At 42.9% G+C, this 27595-nt stretch overlaps 1 protein-coding gene across 5 annotated transcripts in view; it reads left to right on the forward strand.

Moving 5' to 3' along the window:
- Positions 1-27595, forward strand: part of RBFOX2 (RNA binding fox-1 homolog 2) — a 769335-nt gene that overhangs the window by 716232 nt on the left and 25508 nt on the right. For all 5 annotated transcript variants that reach the window (XM_030206954.1, XM_030206969.1, XM_030206978.1 and 2 more), the window contains 2 exons: positions 18488-18579; positions 19006-19078. In XM_030206954.1, coding sequence (XP_030062814.1) covers positions 18488-18579; positions 19006-19078 — 165 coding nt within the window. The remainder of the gene's footprint in view (positions 1-18487; positions 18580-19005; positions 19079-27595) is intronic.

Below are 27595 nucleotides of genomic sequence, written 5' to 3' on the forward strand. Positions count from 1 at the left end.
TCAATTTTGATTGCTATCATCCACTTCTAAATTATTTGTAAATGTGTTCTCAATTTATCAAACGCATCATCCAATAGAGCCCAGCATGGACACTGCCCATCATATACAGCTATTGGAAAATTCTAGCAGGGTCCCACCGCACATGTGTGGGTGCCTTCCCACTCAACACGCAAGCACAGGTTGCTATTTTGTTTTCTCGCAGAGCTGAGAGATCACATTTTCGTGGTCTCTCTTCAGCACTTTTCAACAGGTACTCTTTTGGTGCCTTCCCATGCGGGTTTTCCTCCATTTGTCCCATTTCCTTCATAGTTGTTATTTTCAGTACCTTCCCCTTCAGACCTGCTGCGCTGGCCCCTTTTAGGCCTGAGCACCTACCTCGATTTGAGCTTTGCCCCTTTTTATTTTTATTTTTTTAATCGAATATATAACTTTTTATTTATCTAGTCTCTGGAGGGTCTCTGGCAATCTTACTATGAAAAGATGTTTTTTTTTAATACTTTATTTATAAATTTCAAGTATACATTCACATTAACGCAAATGTAGGAAAATCAAGAATTACATGAAAAGCAAAAATATATCCTTCATCCTTTACATATGAGGACTATATAAGAAATGAACAATGTTACTTAGTCCACATTATGGTTGATCAAGAAACAAAGTAATGAAAATAAAGAAGTGTTAAGAGCAAAACACTCTGTAAACTAAATTGAGAGGGTAGAATCCAGTTCCCTGCCAGCGGTTTTAGCTTGCTACAGGAGTTTCCACCGCCCCTTTCTTTAGCAACTATAAACTGTTACTATGTTTCAATTTTTCTGGTTCAAAAAATACATAGTAAACCATATTCAAGGAAATAAGACATCTACATGCAAATTTCAGTTTGAAAGTGCCACCTAGTGAAAGAATCCGAGGCCTCAGCCCCAGAAACTCTCTCCTCCTCTGAGTAGATTTACTAATATCCAGAAACACTTGTATCTTCGATCCGAAAAATTGAGATGAAATAAATCTGAAGTAAAGTCTGAATATATGATTCCTATCGGATTCGAATGCAAAGGATGCAAGAAGAGTCGTGCACTCCGTTATAGGTTCTAAAGATGTTTAAAGAAATTTAGTTAAATTCAGTTCTGGAGCCTCCACAGCAACTGTTTTGGCTCTGGTAATATAGTATGCTTTTACAATTGGAGGTAAAGCTTCCTTCGGAATTCCCAAAATTTCGGTAAAGTACTTCTTTAGCATTTCTAAAGGAGGTATCAAAGGAGTTTTGGGAAAATTTAGGAATCTTAGGTTATTGCGTCTAAGTTGATTTTCAAAGAATTCAATCTTTCTTTGTGCAATGTCCTTTTCATTTACTATATTACCCACAATAGTTTGAAGTTTCTTTATTTCAAGTATATTTGACTCACATTTGTCCTCCTGGGCCTTAACCTTCGATTCCATGGTCTGATGTTGTAGTTTCAGCTCCTTCACTTCAGAATTAAATGAATTGGAAATTTGAAGCAGGGACAAATTAAGTATCTGGATCACATCCCATAGGGCCTCGAGGGTTACTACTGCCGGTCTTGAACTCACACCGAGTCCCGCAAGTGGAGCTGCCTGGATGGGGGAGGGCGAGGAATCCAAACCTCCCGCCCTCCGTGCTGATGTTAATCCATCCGGCGTCGAATGGCCAACCGGGCCGCCACTAGCCTGCAAAGATTCCGTCTGAGGCTCTCCGGTCGGTCCCTATTCTCCACCCGGTCTCGGCGGGGCAGTCTGACGAGGCGGACTTAAAGATGCCGCCTCCATGCTAAGATCCCCAAGCTGTTCTGGGGATCCAACCAAGGTAGGGGCTTGGGTTCCCAGGGCCTATAGGCCGAATACTTCCAGAGTTGGCTGACGCAGCGTTGAGGTACCAGCAGGGCTCGGGGCGGCTTTAGCCCCAGGTTTCCTCTTTCTTTTCACCATAATAATGGTGAAAGAAAGATAAATGCTGCGAAAAGCGGCCTGGTTTTCGGGAGCTTCAGGCAGCACTCCCTCTCACGGACGCCATCTTGATCAGTGCTTTGCCCCTTTTTAGACGTTCAAGATTGAGGAATTTATGAGAATATAAGTGTTGCCATACTGGGACAGACCGAAGGTCCAGCAAGCCCAGTATTCTGTTTCCAACAGTGGCTAGTCCAGGTCACAAGTACCTGGCAAGATCCCAGAACAGTAAAACAGATGTTATGCTGCTCATCCTAGGAATAAGCAGTGGATTTTCCCAAGTTCATCCTAATAATGGCGTATGGACTTTTCTTTTAGGAAATTATCCAAACCTTTTTTAAATCCTGCCTAGCTAACTGCTTTTACCACATTCTCCAGCAATGAATTCCAGAGTTTAATTACTCATTGAGTGAGGAAATATTTTCTCCAATTTGTGTTAAATTTACTACTTAGTAGCTTCATCGCATGCCCCCTAGTCCTAATATTTTTGGAAATAGTAAACAAGCGATTCACATCTATCTGTCTCACTCCACTCATTATTTTATAGACTTCTATCATATCTTCCCTCTGCTGTCTCTTCTCCAAGCTGAAGAGCCCTAGCCACTTTAGCCTTTCCTCATTGGAAAGTCATTCCATCCCCTTTATCATTTTTGTTGCTCTTCTCTGTACCTTTTCTAATTCTGCTATATCTTTTTTAAGATGCAGTGTGCAGAATTAACAGTATTCGAGGTGCAGTTGTACCATGGAGCGATACAAAGGCATTCTTTTCTCGATGTCCAGGAAGACCCCTAGTGGCTTCAAAAGGTGTGCTGAATTCATTCGGGTGATCTCTGCAATGGACCACACTTAGTGCATCAGGTGCCTTGAACCTAATCATGAACCTAACTTGTTCTTTCTGTTTAAAAATGTAGTTGAGGACACAGAGGGTGTATCAGATACACCAGGAGAAACCTTTTGATTCTTCCAAAGCCGATCCATCAGCACCAGAATCTTCAACTTCGATGGCTGCTCAGACTTCATCTGGAAGTGTAACAGCATCAAGATGGTCTCCACCTCCCTGGACATTGAGCGCTAATAGTAGGCCCCTGTACCGGTCATCGTCTGACCCAACACCAAGGATACGTAAGGGTTCAACATCAGCATTGAGGGGAAGCCAAAGCAGCATAAGCATTGGTCCCCTTCGAAACACAATGCTGGGAGCACCAGGATATTGTCATCGCTGGTACCCGAGAAGCTTTGGTACTGAGAGGATAGCTCCCACTTATTTGGTAGAGGTGCCAGTAGTGTGCCAGTCTCTGAGTAAACAGGTCCCTGCTTCCAGTTCGACACCGGCTCTTTCTAAGACTGTCTCCAAATGAGCTCTCCAGCCTTTGCTGATGCTTGCCCTCAACGAGCAGTACTGGGCCATTCTCAGGGAGGAGCTGGCACAGATGTTTCAGCTGCGTGACGCTCAGACATTGAGGGTGCTTGTGCCAGATGCTGCTCAGCTTCAGCTCCTTCCTAAGGTCCCTAGTCTGCCTGTTTAGTAGTCTTCGAAGCCGGCACCTCAACCGGTGTCAGTATCTCAATATTGAGGAAGAAAGCTTCCCCAGAGTCTGAGAATAGGGCTTACCTTGGTGCTCTCGATGGACATGGTTCTACTGAACCAGGGCAGGCATAGAGTCAGTCTTCCCATCTGGAGAGTATTGGACCTCTCATGGGAGTAAGATCCACATTATTTCTCGGAGGACGAGTCAATGGAGTCCCTTTGACCCTTCCCCACCTCAAGAGAGTCATAAATCTCCACCTTAGAGTCTCTTATTCACAGGTGTTGTGAAGGAGATGACTTCAGCCATCCCATTTAAGTTGGAGACAGATGAAGAGCCAAGGGCAGAGATATCTATCCTGGTCTATGAATCATGTCCTAAGGAAGTGATTACAGTTCCATTACACCCTATCCTTAAAGATGCACTAAGAAGAATTGGGAATCCTCTCCTCTCAGTGCAGGTTGTACCAAAGAAGGTAGATAATCAGTATCTTATCCAGAACGTTCCCAGATTCGAGAGGGCACAATTGCCTCACCACACTCTGGTGGTAGAATCCGCTCTCAAATGGGCCAGAAGTTCCAGGACTCATGCCTTGGCTCCCCCAGGTAGAGAGGCTTGGCTTCTGATCTCGTTTGGCAGCAAGGTTTATCAGGCCTCGATGCTCATTATCCACATCCAGATCTACTAGTTCTACACATGCCTATACTTTGAAGTCTTTGGTACACAGTCTCATGGATTCACTCCCTCAGGAGCAGGCCAAAGAGCTTCACCAGTTGGCCAAAAAAAACAGCTGAAGTGCAGGACATATCTGGCCAAGGGTACTTATGACACCTTTGATATTACATCCAAACTCTTGGCTATGGGTGTGGGGATGCTCAGACTCTTATGGCTGCATGTCTCTGACCTGGAACCAGTTGTTCAGGAGAGGTTAGCGGACGTTCTATGCCAAGGAGGTAATCTTTTTTGGTGACAAGGTGGAGGAGTTCACAGACCTCCTCAAGAAATATATTGACACCATCCAGTCCCTCTCTTGGCAGCATCCAGCTTCGTCCTCCTTTACCAGGAGATTTTCAAGTGGGGCCTAGGTGGTAAACCTATTACTCTCAAAGGCGTAGGTATCCACTGCCATCCCGCTGTACCCAGCAGCCCAGGCTGCAGTTCTCCCAACAACGTCAGTGCCCGCTGAAGACCTAGCTGACTCCCTAGTGAAAGCAAGAGGCAAGCTTTTGGCTCCAGGAGAACACAGCTGCCATACAAGTAACTGTCCCAGACATCCTACTGTTGGAAGGGACGCTGATTTTTTTTCCCCAACAAAGATAGCCCCTTATAACTACAAACCAGTGGGTTATTCAAATAGTCCGCCTTAGTTATGCACGTCATTGACATCAGAGACCACCAAATTGCCCACCAAAAACATCTTATATGAGTTCTCAACACAAGCAGGTACTTAGAGGAAATCTCTGCCTTTCTGCAGGCAAATGCAGTTGAGCCCATTTCACAAGGGGAAGAAGGGAAGGGTTTCTATTCCAGGTACTACTTTGTGCCCAAAAAAACAGGGATTCTGTCCCATCCTAGACCTAAGAGCCCTGAACAGTTCAGGATTATTTCTGTGGGCACCCTTTTTCCCTTGATTCAGGAAACAGATTGGATATGCTCTCTGAACTTGAAGGATGCCTGTACCCACATTTTGATACCAGCCACAGGAAGTATCTCAGATTTCGAGTACGGTGATAGGTATCACTTTCAGTATCAAGTTCTGCCTTTTGGCTTCAGTTCCCAGGGTTTTTTCCAAGTATGTAGCAGTAGTCACAGCATTGTTACACAGACTGTTTCCCTACCTGAACGATTGGCTAGTCATGAGCACATCGCAAAAAGGAACGCAAGAGTCAATGCAGAGAACTATTTGAGTCCTGGAGCTCCTAGGGTTCATTATAAACTACCCCAAGTCCCACCTTCTTCCACCTCAATGATTGCAATACGTGGAGGGGCATAATCGAAAGGGATGCCCAAGTTTTGTTGAGGACGTCCTCGCAAAACGTCCCGATGGAGGGGCGGGAAACCCGTATTATCGAAACAAGATGGACGTCCATCTTTCGTTTTGATAATACGATCAGGGACGCCCAAATCTTGAAATTTTGGTCGTCCTTAGAGATGGTCGTCCCTAGACTTGGTTGTTTCTGATTTTCGGCGATAATGGAAACCAAGGACACCCATCTCAGAAACCACCAAATGCAAGCCCTTTGGTCATGGGAGGAGCCAGCATTTGTAGTGCACTGGTCCCCCTCACATGCCAGGACACCAACCGGGCACCCTAGGGGACACTGAAGTGGACTTCATAAAATGCTCCCAGGAACATAGCTCCCGTACCTTGTCTGCTGAGCCCCATAAAACCCACTACCCACAACTGTACACCACTACTATAGCCCTTATGGGTGAAGGGGGCACCTAGATGAGGGTACAGTGGGTTTGTGGTGGGTTTTGGAGGGCTCGCTGTTTCCTCCACAAACGTAGCAGGTAGGGAGGGGTTTGGGCCTGGGTCCGCCTGCCTGAAGTGCACTGCACCCACTAAAACTGCTCCAGGTACCGTAATACTTAGTATGACATCTGAGGCTGGCATAGAGGCTGGCAAGAAAATATTTTGAAAGATGTTTTTTGAGGGTGGGAAGGGGTTAGTGACCACTGGGGGGGAGTAAGGGGAGGTCATCCCCAATTCTCTCTGGTGGTCATCTGGTCATTTCGGCCACCTTTTTGTGCCTTGGTCGTAAGAAAAACAGGACCAAGTAAAGTCGTTCAAGTGCTCGTCAGGGATGCCCATTTTTTTTCCATTATGGGTTGAGGAAGTCCATGTGTTAGGCACACCCAAGTCCTGCTTCTGATAGGCCCCCTTGAACTTTTGCTGTCCCTGCGCCGGAAAGCAGTTGGAGGTGTCCAAAATGTGCTTTCGATTATACCGATTTGGACGACCCTGTGAGAAGGACGCCCATCTTCCGATTTGTGTCGAAAGATGGGCGTCCTTCTCTTTAGAAAATGAGCCTAATAGGAACCCTGCTTGATATGGTGCAAGCTAGGGCTTTTTTGCTCCTAACGAGAGCAAATGCTTTGGTAGCACTCACCTTGCAAATCTGAAGCAGCAAGTAGGTCACAGTTCAGCAGATGTTGAGGTTGTTAGGCCATATGGCCTCCACGGTGCATCATGTCATTCCCATGGCCCACCTCCATTTGAGAGGTGCCCAATGGACTCTGGCTTCCCAGTGGTCTCAGGCTGTTGGGAACCTAGCAGATGTCATCTGGGTTCCTCCAGAGCTTGTTCAATCTCTCCAGTAGACAATTCAAACCAATTTGACTGTGGGACTCCCATTTCAAATTCCACCTCCTCAAAATTTATTGACAACAAATGTATCCAACTTGGGATGGGGCTTCACACCCAAGGAGGTGTGGTCTGCTCAGGAGACAAATCTCCACATCAACGTCCTGGAACTAAGGGCTATTTGGAATGCTCTAAAGGCTTTCAGAGATCAGCTACAGAACCAAATTGTTCTCATCCAAACCTACAATCAGGTTGCAATGTATTATGTTAACAAAGCAATGGGGTATGGGATCCTACCCCTTATGTCAGGAGAAGGTATGGATGTGACAGTGGGCCCTCTTTCATGGGATGGTATTACGAGCAGCATACCTGGCTAATAAGAACAACAGTTTGGTGGACAGACTGAGCAGGGTAATGCAACCTCACGAGCCTTCTCTCAATATAAGCATAGCCCGCAAAATCTTCCTAGAATGGAGCACCCCCCTATGTGGATCTATTCGCCACTTGTCTCAACAACAAAGTCCCTCAGTTCTGTTCCATGCTCAGATCACATTAGTCAGATGCCTTTCGCCTTCATGTAGGAGAAGATCTTCTGTATGCATATTCTCTGATACATCACATAGAGAAGACTGCTGAAACTCAGACAAAATCGGAGAGCAATGATCCTAATTGCTCCATTCTGGCTCTCTCCTCTTCTAAAGTTGTCCTCCGATTTGTCGAGGAGATCAGGGGTCCCTTCTGCATATCAACATCCAGTCCCTGGCCCTTACAGCCTGGATGTTGAGAGCTTAGGGGTTGATGATCAGAAGTAAACGCGGATGCTAGAGGTCATTACCACCAGACTAGCACCCCAGTTTGCTTGCACCCCAGGATCAGACCTGTCGAGCACATGAAACAACGCATTCGTGGCTGATCGCTAATTGCATGCAAATGCATTCAAAAGAGGGTCTCCTGCATTCCTCCCTTATGATCAGCGGGCAGCGTGCAAAACAAGGGCGTAGCTCCCACTGCAAACCCTAAGCCAGCTCAGAAATGGCATTAGGGTTTGCCAGCAAGGGAGGAATGGGGGAGACCAACAGAAGAGGGTTTGACAGGTCCTGGATTTTATCCCTGGCCTGTCAAACCTAAGATTGACCGTTCCCCCCCCTCCCCGCCCACTAAAAAGACCCTGGTGGTCCAGTAGGACTGCTAGCCCTCCACATCATCATCTCCTCCCCGTGGCCTACGTGGTAGTTGGAGGAGGGACGGACTAGCACTCCATCCCTCCTCTGCTGGTGCCTCCTCAAAATTGTGGCGCCCTGCCTGGTGCACCCTGTAATGCGCTGGGCGGGGCTTAAATTCCATGTAAGGGATAAACCTTGCCCAATGCCTCCCAGGATGCACCAGGCAGGATACCACCATTTTGAGGGTGTCCAAAGAGGAGGAAGGGAGGGCTAGTCCCTCCTTCCTCCCAACTACAAGGTAGGCCACCGGGGGGGGGGGGCGGGGATGTGGAGGGCTAGCGGTCCCACTGGACGACAAGGGTCTTTTTAGTGTTGGGGAGGGAGCCTGGAGGTCTCCCGGCCTTGTGTTGGGGGATGGGGGTGGACTTAGGTTTGACAGGCCCAGGAGAAAATCTCAGAGCTGTCGTAAACCTCTTCTGCTGTTTGACAGGTCCGGGCTTTTTTATTTTATGACAGCCTGGATTTGTCAAACAACTTCTGCGAAAGGATTGTGCCTTGGGCACGTGCCCAGGCACAATCATCCTGCTGAAGTACCCCTATGATCAGAGCTAATAGTGCCTAATTTTGCATACTATTAAGTCTGATCATAGGGATATTAACGCCCCATGCTGTTCTGGTGCTAATTTTAGAGCGCTGTTAGGAACAGTGCGGGGCTTCTGATTGTCTGCACCATAGGGTTTCACTCCTTAAATCGGCCTGAGGTTGTTTCCAAAATCTTGCTTGCTTCCAGAAAAGATTACACTAACAGGCGTTAATTCTTTTAAATGGAGAAAGTTGGCCATCTGGTGTGAGGGCAGTCTTAGATCTCTTTCGCCCTATACAAAAAAAACTGCTTGAATACCCCCTTCACCTCTTTGAGTCTAGTTTGAAAACCAACTCTGTAAGGGTACATCTCAGGGCAATCAGTGCTTACAATTTTCATGTAGAGGGCAAGCCCTTCTCTATACAGCCATTTGTTTGATTCATGAGAGGTTTGCTGTTGACAAAGCCCTAGTCAACCTACTACTGTGTCATGGGATCTCAGTGTTGCTCTAACCCTGCTGATGAAAGCTTGACTCCTGTCATCTGAAGTATTTGACTTGGAAAGTTATTTTTTTTGGTGGCGGTCACTTCAGCTCATAGGTGCATGAGAAGAGCTACCTTAGACTGCAAGCTACGGAAAAAACCAAAACACATAGAGTCTACACTCACTTACATCAATGCATCACACATCCACTCAAGATCTCTCATTCCCCCCAATTCCACATTACTCATACATATACTTACAGGAATAGGTAAACCATGTGCCTAAATGTCTTAACACTACCCTTAAACTTCCTATTATCTCCTCCCAAAGTCTCCCTGTTGATGTCCCATTGTGATATTCCTAATGATAATTTGATTATCATAACTTGTACAATGTAACCCATAACCAATTTGTATCAACTGTATTCTCTGTATTCATATCTTATTGTAAGCCACACTGAGCCCGCAAAGAGGTGGGAAAATGTGGGATACAAATGCAAACAATAAATAAATAAATAAAGCAAGTCTTGGCCTTCTTTCTGGAGTGGACTAAAGTCCATAGACAGACCACTCAGCTTTTTGTTTCTTTTGACCCAAAAAGGATGGGGATAGCCATTGGTAAACACACTCTTTCCAGTTGGCTAGCAGATTGCATCTCCTTGAGTTATGCCCATGCTGGGCTGATTCTAGAGGGCCATATCAAGGCTTGTAATGTCAGAACAATGGCTATGTTGGTAGCCCACTTGAGGTCAGCCTCCATCGAGGAGATTTTCAAGGCTGTGACGTGGTCTTTGGCCACACATTCACATCTCATTACTGCCTTGAGCAGGATACCTGACGTGACAGCCAGTTCGGTCAGACAGTTCTGCAGAATTTGTTTGGTCTCTGGAATCGAACTCCACCCTCCTAGGTCCAGTTTTGTTCTGTTCCAGGCTACATCTTCACAACTAGTTTGTGTATAGTTTAAGGTTGATTTAACTTCAAGGCCTCAGTGTTTTGAGTCCCTATTGTCCTCATGTTGTTTTCAGTGAGCCTGATAGTTAGAGATTCCCAGATGTGAGATTACTGATAACCTGCTTGTCCTTAGAGAAATCAGATGTTTTCCAAGGACAGCAGGCCGAGTATTTTCACATACCCTCCCACCTCCCCTAGGAATTGTATTCTTTCAGCTATGTTATCCTACTGAGGAACTTGCACTCATGCGTTAGTTGGGAAGGCACCCTTGCATGAGCGGTGGGATGCTGCTGGAATTTTCTAATAGCTGTATACCAGTGATGGTGAACCTGTGGCACGCGTGCCAGAGAGGGCACGCAGAGCCCTCTCTGTTGGCACGAGCGCCGTCACCAGGGGCGTAGCCACGGGCGGGCCTGGACGGGCCCAGACCCAGCCACTTTCCCTACAGGCCCGCCCACCCAACATCCCCTCGCATGTCCTCCCCGCCGGCGCTGATTACCTCAGTCGAAGCAGCCGCACCTTTGAAAACCCTGCCCATCTCTAGCCTTCCCTTTGTGAGTTCGTTCCCTCAGAGTCAGTCCCGCCTTCTGACATCATTTCCGCGAGGGCGGGACTGACAGGGAACAAACTCACAAAGGGAAGGCTAGAGGCGGGCAGGGCTTTCAAAGACACGGCCGCTTCGATGGAGGTAATAAAAAAGATTTACATGCAGGGCATGGAGGGGAGGGCATGGGAGAGAAGAGAATCGCTGGGTATGGATGGATGGAGGGGGGGCAGGGGAGAGAAGAGAATTGCTGGGTATGGATGGATGCAGGGGAGAGGAGAGTTGCTGGACTTAGGTGGATGGAAGGCAGGGGAGACAGGAGGGTTGCTGGACACGGGTGGATGGAGGGGAGGGCAGAGGAGAGATGCTGGACATGAGTGGATGGAGGGGAGAGGAGGGTTGCTGGACATAGGTGGATGGAGGGGAGAGGAGGGTTGCTGGACATGGGGGGAGGGCAGGGGAGAGAGGAGGGTTGCTGGACATGGGTGGATGGAGGGGAGGGCAGGAGAGAGGAGGTTTGCTGGACATGGATGGAGGGAAGGGCAATTGTTGGACGGATGGAGGGAAGGGAAGACAGGAAAGAGATGTACATGGATGGAGGGGAAGGGAGTTATCAGCATGCATGCAACAGCAAAAATCACATTAATTATTCAAAAACATGCCAAATGCTTTTAAAGTTCTGTTATTCAGGTTAAATTGCCCTGTTGGCACTTTGAGATAAATAATTAGATTTTGGATTGCTGTTTGAGCACTCGGTCTCTGAAAGGTTCACCATCACTGCTGTATACGATGCACAGTGTACGCACCAGGCTTCGTCGGATGATGTTACTTGGATATGAGAATACTCAACCTGCTGTCCTCGAGGGAGCACCTGCTGCACATGAGTAACTCTGCTATGTGGCAGGTGTGAAAACGTGGACACCCTTTTGGTTGATTTATTACTAGAAGCTGTTATGAGACCCAGAATTTTTAGTGAGTTGTTAGGCCTTAAATTAATCAAGTGAAGACAGTACTTCATTTGAACAGATATTCTGACTCTTCCAACCTCTCAGTTTGAAGATGATTCTATGTGCTTTCAACAACCATGGGCTCTAAGTAGCTGTCTGAGCATTTAAAAATGAAGATAATTTTCTCATCCAAAATAAAGGAAAGCTGTAATAAATCAACATTTCCATTAAGCAATTATAATAGAAATATTGTTTAAAAAATGGAGGTACTTTGAAATTTTTGGAAGTCCAGATCTAGAAGATAAAGGATAATTTATCAAAACTGCAAACAAAACCCAAAGATCACCACAAAAGGGCTGCTGAAGAGTTTAACTGACAATGGAGTAGTTGTCCATAATACAGCATTGCTTACTCAACAGTAATCTGCATGGCAAGTTGTCAAAGGGAAACTTCCTTTTACAGCGTAATCATAAAACTCACTGTCTAAAGTATACCAAAGGAAATCTTGATATAACTGACATATTTTGGAACAAAGTGTTTTGTAATGATGGCATGAAAATTAAATGTTCGTAGCCATACCTGATACATTTGGAGAAAAAAGAATGAAGCATTTGAACACTTTGCCAGCCATCATGGGGGTGGTTCTGTTATGTTTTGGAGTCATGTGGCAGCCAGTAGGACAGGATATTCTCTACGGGTGGAAGGAAGAATGACAATATCAATGTATCCTAGAAGTTCCTATGCCATAGTTAGTGAATACATTGATGCTGAAAAGAGCTGGATAGTTCAGAAAGACAGTTACCCAAAGCATACCTTTAGATATTTCAGCAGCCAGAGTCAATCATGACATCTTATTATAGTGGCTTTTGTCAGCGGTCATTGACAAAGTAGTATTTAAATGATTTTTATCATGTTTATCACAAAGACAATATTATGTTATGAAGAATGACAGGAAATTTACTTTAGTTGATATGTTATCCAGTGTACCACAAGTTTATGTACTATTGGCTGCCCTTTTTAATATTTTCTTGAGACCTCTATGTACTCTGTTGAGTGGCTTAGGGTTGCAATGTAGGATCTATGCAGGTGATATACAGTTTTTCTTTAAGATTGATAGGTCATTTGCAGAAAGTATTGATTTGTTTATATTTGGATGTAGGCTAATCATTTAAAATTAAACATGTCAAACACAAGTAATGTTTTTATCTAGTTATGCTGCTGGTGATGCTCCAAAATCTTTTTTTTTTTATTTTTATTGATGGTCAGGAGATTTTCTTTATCGATAAGATCCGATCACTAGGGGTAATTCTTAACACTGCTCTGAATATGAAACATGATGTTAAGAAAGGTGGTTGAGGTGATTTTCTGTAAACTTAGATCAATTAGACATTTGAAGGATTATTTAAGTCCATGATGGCGAACCTATGACACGCGTGGCCATTTTGGATGACACGCGGGTTGAAAGCCGGCAGCAAATAGAACCCAGCCTACCTGCTCTTACTGCCAGGGCCGGTCTTAGGCAGGGGTGACAGGGGCGTTGGTGGTCTTATCGCAGCTTCAGAAGCCCCCTCCGAGTCGGAACCCCCCTGCTCCGCCCCACCTCGCAGCCTTGGTAACCAGCAGTCCTCTTTGTCAGAATCATCCAATTAGGAGTGCCCTTTTAGGCGCCAGACAGGCTCCCTACAACCAATCACAGCTCACTGCAGTTGTAGCTCAGCCAGGTGAAAAAACTGCCTGAGGCTCGAGGCAATTGTGATTAAATGTCGAACCTGAGTGCTGAGTGCGAGTAACCCAGGCAGCTGCTGCTCTCTTCAGACAAATAGTCGGGTCAGCGGCCGCTTTCTTCCTCTCTGTGATCCTGTTGCAGCCTTAGCTCAGCTGTGCTTGGACACTGACTGCTGCTCCTGCTCCACACTTGTTTGGGAAGTTCCTAAAAATACCGGTCCAGCTAAGAAATCACTTTTCATTGCTTTTATAATGCTCCTTTCACTACTTGTTTGTAGCAATTCGTTATGAGAGAGGGAAAACAAAAAGGGAGAATAAATCATGGGTGCCGTTTCCCGCCATTAGAAATAGCGGCAGGTAAGTTAAATAATTAGTTTTTGGTTTATTAAATACAGTTATATATTACAATTATACATTTTTGTTATTTAAACTATAAATATCGCGAAATTATGTTTTTTTTTTTTTCTCGAAGTGATACACCACCCAAGTTATGCTTGGTTTTTTGGCGAATTTTGACACACCAAGCTCAAAAGGTTGCCCATCACTGATGGTTAGGGTGGTGGACTTTGGTCCTGGGGAACTGAGGAAGTGAGTTCGATTCCCAGCATAGGCAGCTCCTTGTGACTCTGGGCAAGTCACTTAACCCTCCATTGCTCCATGTAAGCCGCATTGAGCCTGCCATGAGTGGGAAAGTGCGGGGTACAAATGTAACAAAAATAAATAAATAAATAATTTCAACTACTGCAATTGGCTTCTAAATTTGACCATATCACTCCAACTTTAGTACATTTGCACTGACTTCCAGTTGAACACAGAATACATTGTAAAATGTTATTGCTTGTTTTTAAAGTTTTGCTTAATTTAGTTCCATCTGTAATTTCCTGATACTTGCACTTACATCAGCTAGCAAGATCTTTACAATCTGCCTGATCTGCCTCAGCAAACTTACTGGATGTCCCTACATTACATACAATATGCCTTGATGATTATTGAAACTGTATTTTTCATGTTGCAGGCTACAAATTATGGAACACTGTGCCTACCTCTTTAAGATCTATGAGGGATGTGGAATTATTTTAATAAAGCCTTGAAAACTGCATTGTTCCAGTGGACTTTATCTATTAATGATTTGAGAGAAAAAGGGACATATTAATAGGATGCTGTTTAACTTACTATAGTTCTATTTTATTCTTGTATATCTGAATTGTTGCTTTACTTAATGTGTGTTTTATTTGTGATCCTCCAAGGATTGTAGGTTGTGTGGAATACAAAGGATTTAAAAAAAAAAAAAAAAAACCTCATAATTAACCATGATGTACTTACAGGAAAATAAGATTAAGGTTTTGGAATTGCCTTCACAGTCCCCATAATCTTAGCTGACTATAGAAAACGTTTTGAACTTGATGATCTTCCAATGGAAGATTTGCAAAATACATACTAAAAGGGTGTCCAGACTTTTCATCTGCCATATTTGCAGATATCTTTGTATTTTGAATCTTTAAAGAAAAAAACTACAAATAACTATGCATTAAAATTCGTAAAAAGATGTCCTGTTCAACCCTATACCATGTAGAAGTTGTATCGGCTTCTGTTCACTTAGGGATTTATTTGAAACACACCATATAAAGAAGGGTATTTAAACTTGGAATACCCTTAAGTTGTTTTTTTTAGGTCTACATTCTTATCTTTAACTGCCTTTCTTGGTTTTCCCTTTATGCCCTTCTATCACTTACCCATTATGTTTATGCAGCCTCCCAGAGAGACATTAAATCCCTAGCTCTAGGTCTCTGTTCCCCTCTCTGATTTAACAGATGGGAATTGCTTGTTATCAATATTAACATTTGTGGTGTGGGACTTGGGTGGGGGAGGGAAGGATAAGGGAGTACTAGAATTTATTTTAATTCTCTACATATTATTGGCGGGGGAGGGCCTGTAGTGTGGGTGTGCAAGGCCGGAATGTTAACTGGTGACTGGCATTTTTTATTTTTTTTTTCTTATTATTTCTCCCCCTTTCAATTTTGACTGACTTGTTGCCAGAATGTTCTGTTGTGATTGCACGTGCTAGTTGGAGGCTGTCTTATATTCTTCACAAAGCTTGTGTTAGATGCCTAGGGTGAATCTTCTGTCCCAAGAGAATGCTGGGATAGATAGAATTTAGCTAATGGAGTATGATCGTGGTGATTTTAGTATCCCTTTTTATTCTTCCTATATCTTTTTTTTTCTTTGCTGATTGTTTTAGCTCCAGATGTTCGCATGCTCTAATTATGTATATCATTGTTATTTTTACTGTGATTTGTTGGTATCCTTTTCTACTTCACTTTATTCTCCTGCCCTCCCGTGCTGTTTTTCTTCTTACTCCTTTCCCCACAATAAATCTAATTAAAAAAAAATCTCTAAAACATTGTTTCATACTGCATTGTGTACACGTGTGACAAACACAAATTACCTTCCTCCCCCCCCCCCCCCCCCTTGCCAACATCTCACACACATATACACACACATAAAAGAAGTGATGCAACAGCTCCTGTTTTTGTTTAATTGCAACTATGATTTTGGAAGTTGGGCATTTGATTTTTGTTCATCTAGCCCCATCTAGTGCAGTCAGAACAGACTCATACCCCACATATGAACTGTTCACTAAAGTGCAGCTCATGGTAATTTTACTGCAGGTTACTGTGAGTGGATTAGTATATCAGATCATTAAACTTAATAGGGCTGTACCAATTAGTGTATGTGGTGGTAATCTATGGTAAATTATTACAGCCAGATTTAACGTTACCACCAATTACTATACTTTATTGAATAGTTCTGTTTGTCATGATTAAAACAATTGAGGAGATAGATGCTGAAGTAAAGATGGCGTGAACCTCATTTGATACAGTAAAAGTTCTTCATTTAGGGAGGGGTAATTTTTATAGAGCATTTTCCCATGTGGATAAATGGGTATTAAAAAATTGCTTGGGTGTATAGTACATATAGTACACACATCTACATGCCAATAAGAGTATACATACTTTTACATGGTTAGTAGGTAGGCATTCCCAAGGGCAGCATTTGGGCAGAGCTCATTTGGTACTGGGAGGTATGTGCATACATTACAAATACACTCACCTCCATGGAACACACACTTGCACCTGCCTCAGCATGGGTGTAATTTTGTATATAAGCATTTGTGTGCTATTGGGAATTATTACAGCAGCCTGTTTTATAAAGGCACATACTGCATATATTGCTGTTATAAAAATTCAAACTTTGTATATTCACAATGTCCAAAAAAATCAAGTAATATCGAAAGAACAAATTAGGGCATCAAACAAATTTTAAATCTTTCAACCCAAATCAAATTATTGTGTAAAACTATGGGCGTTTCTACAAAGCTGCACTACTGATAGCAGCATGCTAAAAGCAAAGAAGCCGATTCTGTTCCCATGGGCTTCTTTACATTCAGCCCGCTGCTAATGGTGCACAGTTTTGTAAAAGGAGCCCTATATATGAGAAAAAAAATGTCATAATGTGCTATATTTACCAATTTATGTTTCACTGGCACTTGCTAGCCATCTCAGAAAATAATGTTTCCCTCTAATGTTTGTACTCATGTAGAAAATAAATGTATTTATCTTGTGTTTGAAAGCAAAATGCCCTATTGTGTATCATCTGATTGCAAGATCACAAGATTAAAATTTCTCATGCCAATCTTGTGTTCAAACCCTGTATAGTGCAAAACTGGAAGCATTATGTATCCATCCAGCATCAATGTTTCAGCAAATTGCCTGCTTCAGGGATGCTTTTGGATGAGCTAAATGGCAGCATAATCGTGTTAATTTCAAATCATCATTTAATAGCAAGGCCACAAACCCATATTTTTAAAGTGATAACAGCTAAATCGAAAAAGAGGATCAAACAGTGATAAACCCACAATTGTTCTGATTTGGAACAAAAGATTTAAGATTTTTAATGTTTAAAATAATTCACAGTTTATTAAAATTTGCTATACCATTTGGTTTTATACAGCATCACAGCGGTGTACAATTATAAAATAGATGCCTTTTTGAAAATAGTCCTATTTATAAAATTACTCTTTACATTCCTATGGCTCCTTTGCAGCCTAGTGCAATTGTACTCTTTGACAGTTGATCTGCCCTGGCCTACACCCATAATAGAACCTCTGATCTCTTGCAAACCATTATCTAGCTGATGGGGCAGAATTTGACAAATACAAAGTCAGTGGTTACCAGATTCCTTGTATAGTCCTAGAAGGAATGCTGTTCCAACTTGTGCATACTATTATTTTAAATTAAAAGTTACTAGAAAGATTTTTATTTAGAATGCTGGGAGGTTAAGGGAAGAAGAGCTATGGAGAGTTCACTGTACGCTAGAAAAATACAAATACCATTCCATTACAATTTGAGAGCAGTGGGGCTAGACAGATTCAATTATGCTGTCAGGAAGAGACTGCAGACCATTCTAATGCACTCTTGGAAGTGGGAGGGAGAAGAATAAAAAAATAAAATTACGCTTTTCTTGTATTCCTAGCGTTCAGCAGGTGACAGAAGTAAAATAGTTTGATATTTGTCAGGCACCATATACTTCTTAGTAAGAAGTCTTCATATGGCTTTCAGCTTCTGTGGATATGATAGGTAGAATCACAGCCAGGCAGATGGCATGTTAAGAGTTCTATATATTCTACTGTATCACCTAGAGGCTCAGTTAAGTATCATTTTTGAAAATGAAACACCACTAGCTCAACATAAGAACCTAAGCACCTGCAACACAACAAAACCAAAGATCGTAATGGACACAACCCAACTCTCCCTCTTCTTCTCCTATGTTCCCCCAATGTATCTACCATACATGAACCTTATCCTACCACTATTACACCTTGTATTTGTTATACCGGAACCGGCGAACGCCGTTACGGTCATATGTAAGCCACATTGAGCCTGCAAATAGGTGGGAAAGTATGGGATGCAAATGTAACAAACAAATATAGTTCAGTTTGAAAATAAGAATAAGCTGATTTTCAAAACAATGTTTGGACCATCCTATACTTACAACTTCTTAGTTTGAAGGTTCTTAGAAAGTGGAATCTCCACAACTGAAGCCCTTTTAGTTATAGTCCCTTAAATACATGGCACATTGACTGACTGCACTATTCCCCCCATATACTTTGCAGTTGTGACATGTGAAATACATGCAGTTTGAGACTTTTCTTTCTTTCCCCCACCCCTCTGTTCTTTTGTCACTGTGGTTGGGAAACATTTGTGAATTGCCTCATTTTATCTCCCTACCCCCTACAGGGTGGATATGCAGCCTACCGATACACACAGCCAGCCACCGCCACAGCAGCTACAGCAGCAGCCGCCGCAGCAGCAGCTGCCTACAGCGACAGGTATGGCAGTATATACAGTACATTCCCTCAGTTCTAACATCCCCCCATGTATCATTTCTTCTCATTTACCTTCGGTGTCATTGGATTTCAACCCTCCCTTTCCAGTAATGCTCCTGACATCTTTCTGTCGTCCTTCATATCTTCTTCAATTCGGTATCCTGAACGATGGGCAAATGTCAAAGGAAGCACAGGATTTCAATCCACTCAAGCTGGCTGAGGCCAGGAATATTGTTGAGAATGGGGTTCTTTCAGTACTGTTTGCTAGACAGCCAACATTGCTCAGAAGGACACTCCAGACTCTCGGACAAGGAAAATGTGTGATATCTCACTCATGCAGGTTTAAAATGAGAAACCTATTGTCACCCTACCTCTTCCGCTTCATAAGCAAGGAAGTTAGTTATTTGATAATCTTCTTTCTTTTTTCAGCTACGGACGGGTTTACACAGCTGATCCCTACCATGCTTTGGCCCCCGCTGCCAGCTACGGAGTGGGCGCTGTGGTAAGCAAACACTTTATACTTTCTGCTGTCAGATGAAGGTAGGGGTACTGGGTGGTGGAGGGCCCATATGTTGTATTTTCAATATTACCTTATACACTTATTTCTCTTGATTTTTATTTAATTTTTACCTAGCGGCTTCCTGCTTCTTTGTACTTCCAACACAATTGAAATCAAGACTGAGATCTGGCTCATTTCTAGCGGCTTAGAGAGTTTCTCCTTTCAAATCTCCCCTCTCTTGATGAACAAATGTAGTCTGGTCACTGCTTTGGTGGTCATGGTACTGGCCCAGAGACAGCGTACCAGCTGCTTCTGCAAACTTGCAATCATGAGCCCTAAATCCAGCCATTATGGGTCACCCTTATGCAGTGACCTGGTATTGTCCTATGACAGGGTTGTACCAAACATTTTGGTACAGGAGGCCACTTTGGGAGCTGTGGCTAGGCCAGAGAGATAGGGGAGGCTGGGTGTGATTTGAAGGGGGGGGACCATTACTTTAACTATATGTATAAATGAGAGGCTTTCTCAAAGTACCTGTACCACATACATTCATTTTTATAGTGATAGAATCATTACATGGCAATTTTATTACCAAGTAGTGATTCTATCACTGTAAAACTTACCTGTGGCACTGATAGTATGAGAGAACCTACTCTTACTGGATGCTGTTGCCTCTCACCCCCCCCCCCCCCCTTCCAGTAGTCAACAATGTCAATATGACTATGCCAACATAAAGCGGAAGAAAGAGCATGCCAGTATTCCTGCTGGTTGTCCTGTCACCATATCCCTTGGAGCCTGCTGTCTATATTTAATGTCATACCAATATAAATGTGTATTAAGGATTTTAAAGGGATACAAAAGCAGAGCATTGGCAGAAGCACTAGCAACCTCCTGCCTTTGCTTTATCTCAGTAGTGGCAGTGGAAGCAACAAATGAGCAGTGGCTCACTGGAGGGCCTGGAATGTAGACATCTCAATCCAGGGTTGGCATGTGGGATGTCATTTGCCCAGCTCCAGTTGTGTAGGAGGTCAAATGGGCAGGCTTAATGGGCTTTAAATGCTGTCATACTCTTTATTTCTGTGTTTAAAAAGTGGGATTTTGTAAATATATGCTCAGTAAAATAAATTTTTCATGAGTCAAGTGCACAGGTAGGTGACATCACCCAATGTCACCAGGGCAGAACAGCTTTCCTAGGGCTCAAAACTAGTATAAAGTGTTGTGTGCAAGCCACATAGCAGTCTCCTCAGCCTCTCAGTTTTGTTTTCTTTACACTGCTGAGCAGCCATGAAAGCAGAGCTTTCCCAAATTTAGAGTTTTGTTTGTCTGCCTTGTCTCTGAATACTGTTTCTTGTTTTTTTTTTCTCCGTAAAATAAACGAGTTTAATTAGTTCCTTTTTTAATTTGTTTTCGTTCTGTTAAATGTATTATGTGAATTCTGGGTGTCTGTGTGGGGGAAAGGTTCAGAACGTCAACACTCATTCCAGAAACCTAAATTGTCAGGCTACTGCAAATGTGACAGGATCATAATCAGGCTATTGCAAACGTGACAGGATGTCTCCACATGCCTGAACACCACCTGAACCACCTCCACAATCACTGTGAGGTGGAGAAGAAACGTTTTGGTACAATGACTGTAAATTCAACTGCAAGGAATTAGCTCCCAGGGTCATTCAAATTAGTGCAAACTTTCTCTGAGGCTTGCATACCTAAATTGCTGACATTTTCAGCTCAGTTGCACAACCCTGATGTCGAGGCAACCTCACTTGTCCCTGAGTGCAGACCTATGTTGCCATCTCCTGTGCTATCTGCACCTTTAGAACAGTTTCTTGCTGGACAGTAGTGTTGACTTCCAATCATACTTCATCAGTGGAGACATCATGTCAGCCCCTCTGTACAGAATGGGGAAAAAGGCGACTCCAGCAATAAGAATCATGATACACCAATAGCACAGACCAGTTGCAGATGTTGCCCTGCTCTCCTATTGATGTACAATCATCTCCTGTGCAACAATCAATCATTCAGCCCCAAGGCATCTGCTCTGATCCTTATCACAGTGGTCGAGTATGTTTTTATGTGATCTTATTAACTGCAGGTCTCTCAGAAGGAAAACTCATCTTATTAAGAATTCTTTTTGATATCAAAGGGCTTGAATGTTCTTTTTCTGACAGAAAACCGGCTTCAGCCAGGAGAGGAGTCGCTTTTAGTATATTGTCTCCCAACATTTTTTCTGTGTTCTCTTCAACTTGCAAATCCCAACTAGGAGGAGATCTTGCAATTTTTACTTCCCCTGAATTAAGAGCAAAAGCAATCTAATTGCTTGCTGTATTCAGAACTTCTTGCTGGAACTATCCATTCAGCCTTTAACATATCTTCTACTGTTGTATTGCCCCACCTGTTCTTGGTGCAGTGGAATGGTACTGTATATCAACGATTGCTGATGCTGCCACTAGATTTCCTTCTCTTGGGGGATTTTAACCTTCATGTGGACACTTCTTCAGATCCTAAGTCAGTTTTGCTTTTTAATGTTTTTTAGAATATCTTCAGTTACACCAATTTATTGATTTTCCAACACATCATGCTGGATATACGCTGGGCTTAATTATCTCTCATAAGTCTTCTATATTGGGCCTTACCAATTTCAAGTGCAGGCAGTGCCCTGGTGAGATCATTATTACTTCTCTCTTCAGTTCTTATTAGCACCTTCCAGGTCTGCTCCTTCTCCCTCAGTCAACTTTCCTAGGTTGATCCTTCATCATTAAAATTCAGATCAGTTTTTGTATACCGCTAATATCCCCTTTTCAAGTTTCAGTGCGGTTTTACATTCAAGATTTAACAGAAGCAAAAACTATTAAAGAATATGCATGTGACAAAAAAGACATTTTAGGACATTCTATTGGTAATATGGGAGGTAGACATCAAGAAGGATTGTTATGAAACAGTCTTTGGGAAGAGAAAGTTTTTTAGTCTCTTCCGGAAGCTAAGGTAGCTGTTATCTGTTCTGATGTCAATAGGCAAAGAGTTCCATAATGTAACTCAAAGTACAGGGAATAGTGAGTTGAAGATCTGATGATACCAGATCGCCTTATGAAACGTCTCTAGCATCAGTTTTTCTTTCAGTCTGTTAGACTGGGCCAAGCATAGTGAAGCAGTTCTAGTTAGCAGTTCAGATGTAAAACCCTGTAAGATTTGATAACCTATACAAGCAGTTTTGAACTTGATTCTTTCAGGTATGGGAAGCCAGTGCAGTTTGATGAGAGAGGATGCAATGCTTGTGTTTCTGTTCAATTTGAATATTAGTCTTGCAGCTGTGTTTTATAAGTACATAAGTGTTGCCATACAGGTAAAGACCAAAGGTCCATCAAGCCCAGCATCCTGTTTCCAACAGTGGCCAATCCAGGTCACAAATACTTGGCAAGATCCCAAAAAAGTACAAAACATTTTATACTGCTTATCCCAGAAATAGTGGATTTTCCCCGTCCATTTAATAATGGTCTATGAACTTTTCCTTTAGGAAGCTGTCCAAACCTTTTTTTAAACTCCACTAAGCCTCCTTTACCACATTCTCTGGCAACAAATTTCAGAGTTTAATTACACGTTGAGTGAAGAAAAGGTTTCTCCGATTTGTTTTCAATTTACTACATTGTAGCGTCATCGCATGCCCCCTAGTCCTAGTATTTTTGGAAAGCATAAACAGACGCTTCACATCTACCCGTTCAACTCCACTCATTATTTTATAGACCTCTATCATCTCCCCTCAGCCGCCTTTTCTCCAAGCGGAAGAGCCCTAGCTGCTTTAGCCTTTCCTCATAGGGAAGTCGTCCCATCCCCTTTATCATTTGTGTCACCCTTTTCTAATTCCACTATATAATTTTTGAGATGCGGCGACCAGAATTGAACACAATATTCGAGGTGCAGTCGCACCATGGAGCGATACAAAGGCAGTATAACATCCTCATTTTTGTTTTCCATTCCTTTCCTAATAATACCTAACATTAGCCGCATCAGCACACTGAGCAAAAGCTTTCAACGTATCATCAACGACGACACCTAGATCCCTTTCTTGGTCCGTGACTGCTAATGTGGAACCTTGCATGACGTAACTATATTTCGGGTTCCTCTTTCCCACATGCATCACTTTCCACTTGCTCACATTAAACGTCATCTGCCATTTAGACTCCCAGTCTCGTAAGGTCTTCTTGTAATTTTTCACAATCCTCCCGCAATTTAACGACTTTGAATAACTTTGTGTCATCAGCAGATTTAATTATCTCATCAGTTACTCCCATCTCTAGGTCATTTATAAATGTTCTAAAGTAGTGGTCCCAGCACAGACCCCTGGGGAACCTCACTAACTACCCTTCTCCATTGAGAATACTGACCATTTAACCCTACTCTCTGTTTTCTATCTTTTAACCAGTTTTTAATCCATATGCCTTGTGGACTCACTCCAAATTGCTATACAGTGTTACATTCGGGTCTAAAGTCTCACAACAACACTCTTTACTTTTTAGAAAAACATCCAACTGATTGGGTTCAAAAAATTGATATTGTTTAGTGTGAAGTAGAACCCTACACACACAAGGAAATTTCAGAAGGAAGTTTGCGCCCAGGGCTATTGCCCTAGGACGCAAAGCAAGAAATGACTTACGTCGCTTTTGGGTTTCCCTAGATAAATCCGGGAAAACCCTTACTTTTGAACCCAAAAATAAAGAATTCAAGTGTTTTAGGGAAAGCCTGAGAACTGCATCTCTATCTAACTCTAGTGCGAAGGTCACCAGCAAAGTAGTTCTTTGCGTGACCACCTCCAAAGAAGAATCCAGGAAGGCCGTTAAATTCATTGCATTTTGCGGGTTTAAATTTTCTGGGACTTGCCCTGTTATTTTCAATGTAATATGCCTGTGTAATAGGTGGCAATGAATTCTCGGGCATTCCCAGAATATCCACTAGATATTTTTTAACCATTTGTACAGGAGAAAAAAATAGGTGATTTCGGAAAATTTATAATACGTAGGTTAAGTCTCTTGGATTGATTTTCCAAATATTCCATGTGTCTAGAAGTAAAATTCCTCTCTCTAATTAGCGTTTGTTCCACAAGTTCCATTTTTTCTGTTCTTTGAGTAAGGTTTTTTACTTCAGTCTCATGAACCTCATTAACTTGTAATTGTTTTCGTGCAGCTTAAGCCAAAACTTTGATAGTGTCTGTATTCTTTGAAATAGCTGACTGCAAAGTTTGGAGGGTTGTGGAGTTTAGGTCCCAAAGTGACTCTAGGGTCACTACAGCAGGTTTTTCAAACATTCCTTTGTTAAATACCAGGGGAGACGCTTGGACAACTTGTTGCAGGGTACTCACGATTGCAGAATCTGCCACAGGAGCTGTTTTTTGCTCTGAAACATTCAGTTATTCAGGAGATGATCTTTCTGCCTCCGTCAACTTCCCTCCCTGCTCGCTCCCTTCACCTCTTCGGGCGGATGCTGCAGGACTTGACTGGAAGCTCTCACTTCCTGGTTGAGGAGGTGCTGCACGAAAAACAGGGCTGAGGGAAGCCCCGTCGCCACTGTCGGTCAGCGCTGAAACACTGACACCAGCTGCAGGAGTGGAAGTCAATCCGGATGCTATTCCGAAGTGCTCAAGCGTCGGCTGGGAGAGCGGAGGTTTGCTGCCAGGGTCCGAGGGAATATCCCTGACTTCCCTCGTCGCTTGCCCATCACAACGACGGATAAGATAACACTTTCCGAGTCTGCTGAGCCCAACTTAGAACGCGTCCGTTAGCGCTAAGTCAAACCATCGCCATCTTGGATCATTTTCCAGCAGGGGGATGCCGTACTGACAGCATTTAACCAGGCATCACTAATTGAATTGGGTCTTTAATTGAGGAGGTCACTGGTAGGAGAAACAGGATGTCATCAGTGTAGGATAGTAGAAGCTTTCTGAGATCCAGTTGTATTGGGCTGAGGAACGACATAAAGAAATTGAACAGGATGGGAGAGAGTGGGATCCCTGAGGGACTCCACAGTTGGGAGACCAGAAATTGGACAGTTGATTATTATGCTTAACAGAATAACTTCAGTTTGCAAGGAATACACTGGACCATTTGAGAACAGTACCTGTTATTCCTATCTGATCCAGTCGTTCCATAAGTAATGTGTGATCAACTGCATCAAACACCGCCGAAATATCAGGTTGTAGCAGAATTACTTGGTCTCCTTTGCATAGCTCTTTGACATAAGTGGTTAGAACTAGCAGCAAAGTTTCTATGCTGTGTGCCAGTCTGAAGCCAAATTGTGACCTATGTAGAATGGAAAATCTTTCCAGATATAAGGAAAATTGTTTGCTAATGTAGGTTTTTAATATTTTAGTGAAAAGTAGTACGCTGTTCACTGGATGGTAATTTGCAGCTGATGTTGCATCTAGTTCAGATCCCTTCAGCAGAGTAGTGAGAACGCTTTTACCCATATCTGAAGGAAGAGAGCCAGATTTTAGCAGTCCATTGATGCCATCTTGTTATCAGTGAACTGCCTCGATGGGGATGGATAGGAGCAAGGATTTTGGGCAATGGTCCAGAGAGCAGTGGGCTTGAGGACATTTCAACAGCAGCGATCTTACCTCTTCAAGTGACAGAATTTGGAAAGATTCCCAGGTTTAGTCAATTTTGTGAACCTGGATTAGAGACTCAGCATTGCGTAAAACTATCATGGATTGGACTAAATTCTTCCATTGGAGTAGCTTTTGCAAGCTCGGATCTGATTTGAGTGATCTTTAGTGAAATGATAACTAGTTCTTGGGCAGTTGGGCCTGCTTAATGCATGTTGCCACCAGGATTAGCCAAAGTTAAGCTTTTAACTAAGGAGAACAGTTTTTTTTTATTGTCAGGAACCTCTTGACCTGTTAGGTAGCTATAGTATTGTCGTTTGGAATCTGTTACCTTCTTTTTTATAGCATCGGAAGGCAGACTTCCATTTGAGTTTATTAGTAGTGTTTTTGTTCCTTCTCTATTGCTTTTCGAGGTGTCGGCATTCCCCTTTTAGGATGGCTATCTCTTCTGAAAATCAGAGAGATTTTCTGGTTGTTTTGACCTTTTTAGTGATAATTGGATCTATTTTGCTCAGCAAGGCCTCCACTTTAGTGTCCCAGAGGGATTTAATTGAGTCTTGTGTGGGGTCCAGGGGTTGAGGGAATCTCTCATCTCGGACCAAAAGGTGACCTCATAGATGCCTAGATTCAGTGTCACAGCATCTAGGTGCTAAAATTCCATGATGGTAGCAGGTGTAAATGTATATGCCTAAGCACAGTACTTTAGCACTTAACTTATAGTATTCTGTAAATTACACATATAAATGTTTGTTCAGTCTATGCTTTTTTCCTGTGAATGGCCCCTTGCATTTACACAGTAAGCGAGTTGCATGTGTCATTTATAGAACAGTACTGAGCACATACCTAGCTCTTATGCACATAAGTGTACACTTACCTGCATAAGTTCTAATATTCTGTTATAGCGCACAAATGCTGCTTAAAATTGAAGTGCCAACTTATAGAACGAGGGGATTAGCCTTTTCTTAAAAAAAAAAAAAAATGGAAAAGTTCAATCGGTAACATCCAACTTTCCTATTTTTCCCTAAGAACATAAGCGTTACCATACTGGGACAGACCGAAGCTCCATCAAGCCCAGTATCCTGTTTCCAACAGTGGCAAATCCAGGTTACAAGTACCTGGCAAGATCCCAGAACAGTAAAACAGATTTTTTTTTTTTTGCTGCTCATCCTAGGAATAAGCAATGGATTTTCCCAAGTTCATCCTAATAATGACTTACGGACTTTTAGGAAATTATCCAAACCTTTTCTAAACTCTACTAAGCTAACTGCTTTTACCATATTCTCCAGCAACAAATTCCAGAGTTTAATTACATGTTGAGTGAAGAACTATTTTCCCTGATTTGTTTTAAATTTACTGCTTAGTAGCTTCATTGCATACCCCTAGTCTTAGTATTTTTGGAAAGAATAAGCAAGCATTCCTTGTCACCTGCAGCAGATGAATCCAGGAACTGGTGGGTTAAGTCCGCCTACCAGCAGGTGGAGATAGAGATAAACAAACTGAAGGCAGTGATGCCAGACGGCCAGCCCCTTTCTTAGTAGGTATGTCTCTGTCTCCAGCAGGTGGTGGATGGCTTTTCTCCATCTTCTGGATCCAAGGCTGCTGAGGGTGCTCCTGGGCCGGTAACCAGTTTGAGCCAGGGGTGGCGTACTGAAGGTATCCCCTTTGGCAGCATACCCAGGTTTTGGGTCCCTGCTGCACCTCAAATGCCCTCTGAACAGGCTTTTGCTGTTCTTTGCCTTCCCTATTTGTTTCTGCCTCCTCACTTAAAAAAAAAGAGAGAGAGAACCGTAAGATTTATAAAAAGAACAGAAACAGAGGGGAGCTGTGTTTTCTGTGAGAACAGGGCTGTGTTCCTGCCTGTCTGAGTTCTGTTTGTGTTGCCGGCTTGTCTGAGCCCTGACTGGGATTAGAGTCAGCGCGTTTTTCCT

Source organism: Microcaecilia unicolor, chromosome 1 (assembly GCF_901765095.1).
Source record: "Microcaecilia unicolor chromosome 1, aMicUni1.1, whole genome shotgun sequence".
NCBI classification, from domain to species: domain Eukaryota; kingdom Metazoa; phylum Chordata; class Amphibia; order Gymnophiona; family Siphonopidae; genus Microcaecilia; species Microcaecilia unicolor.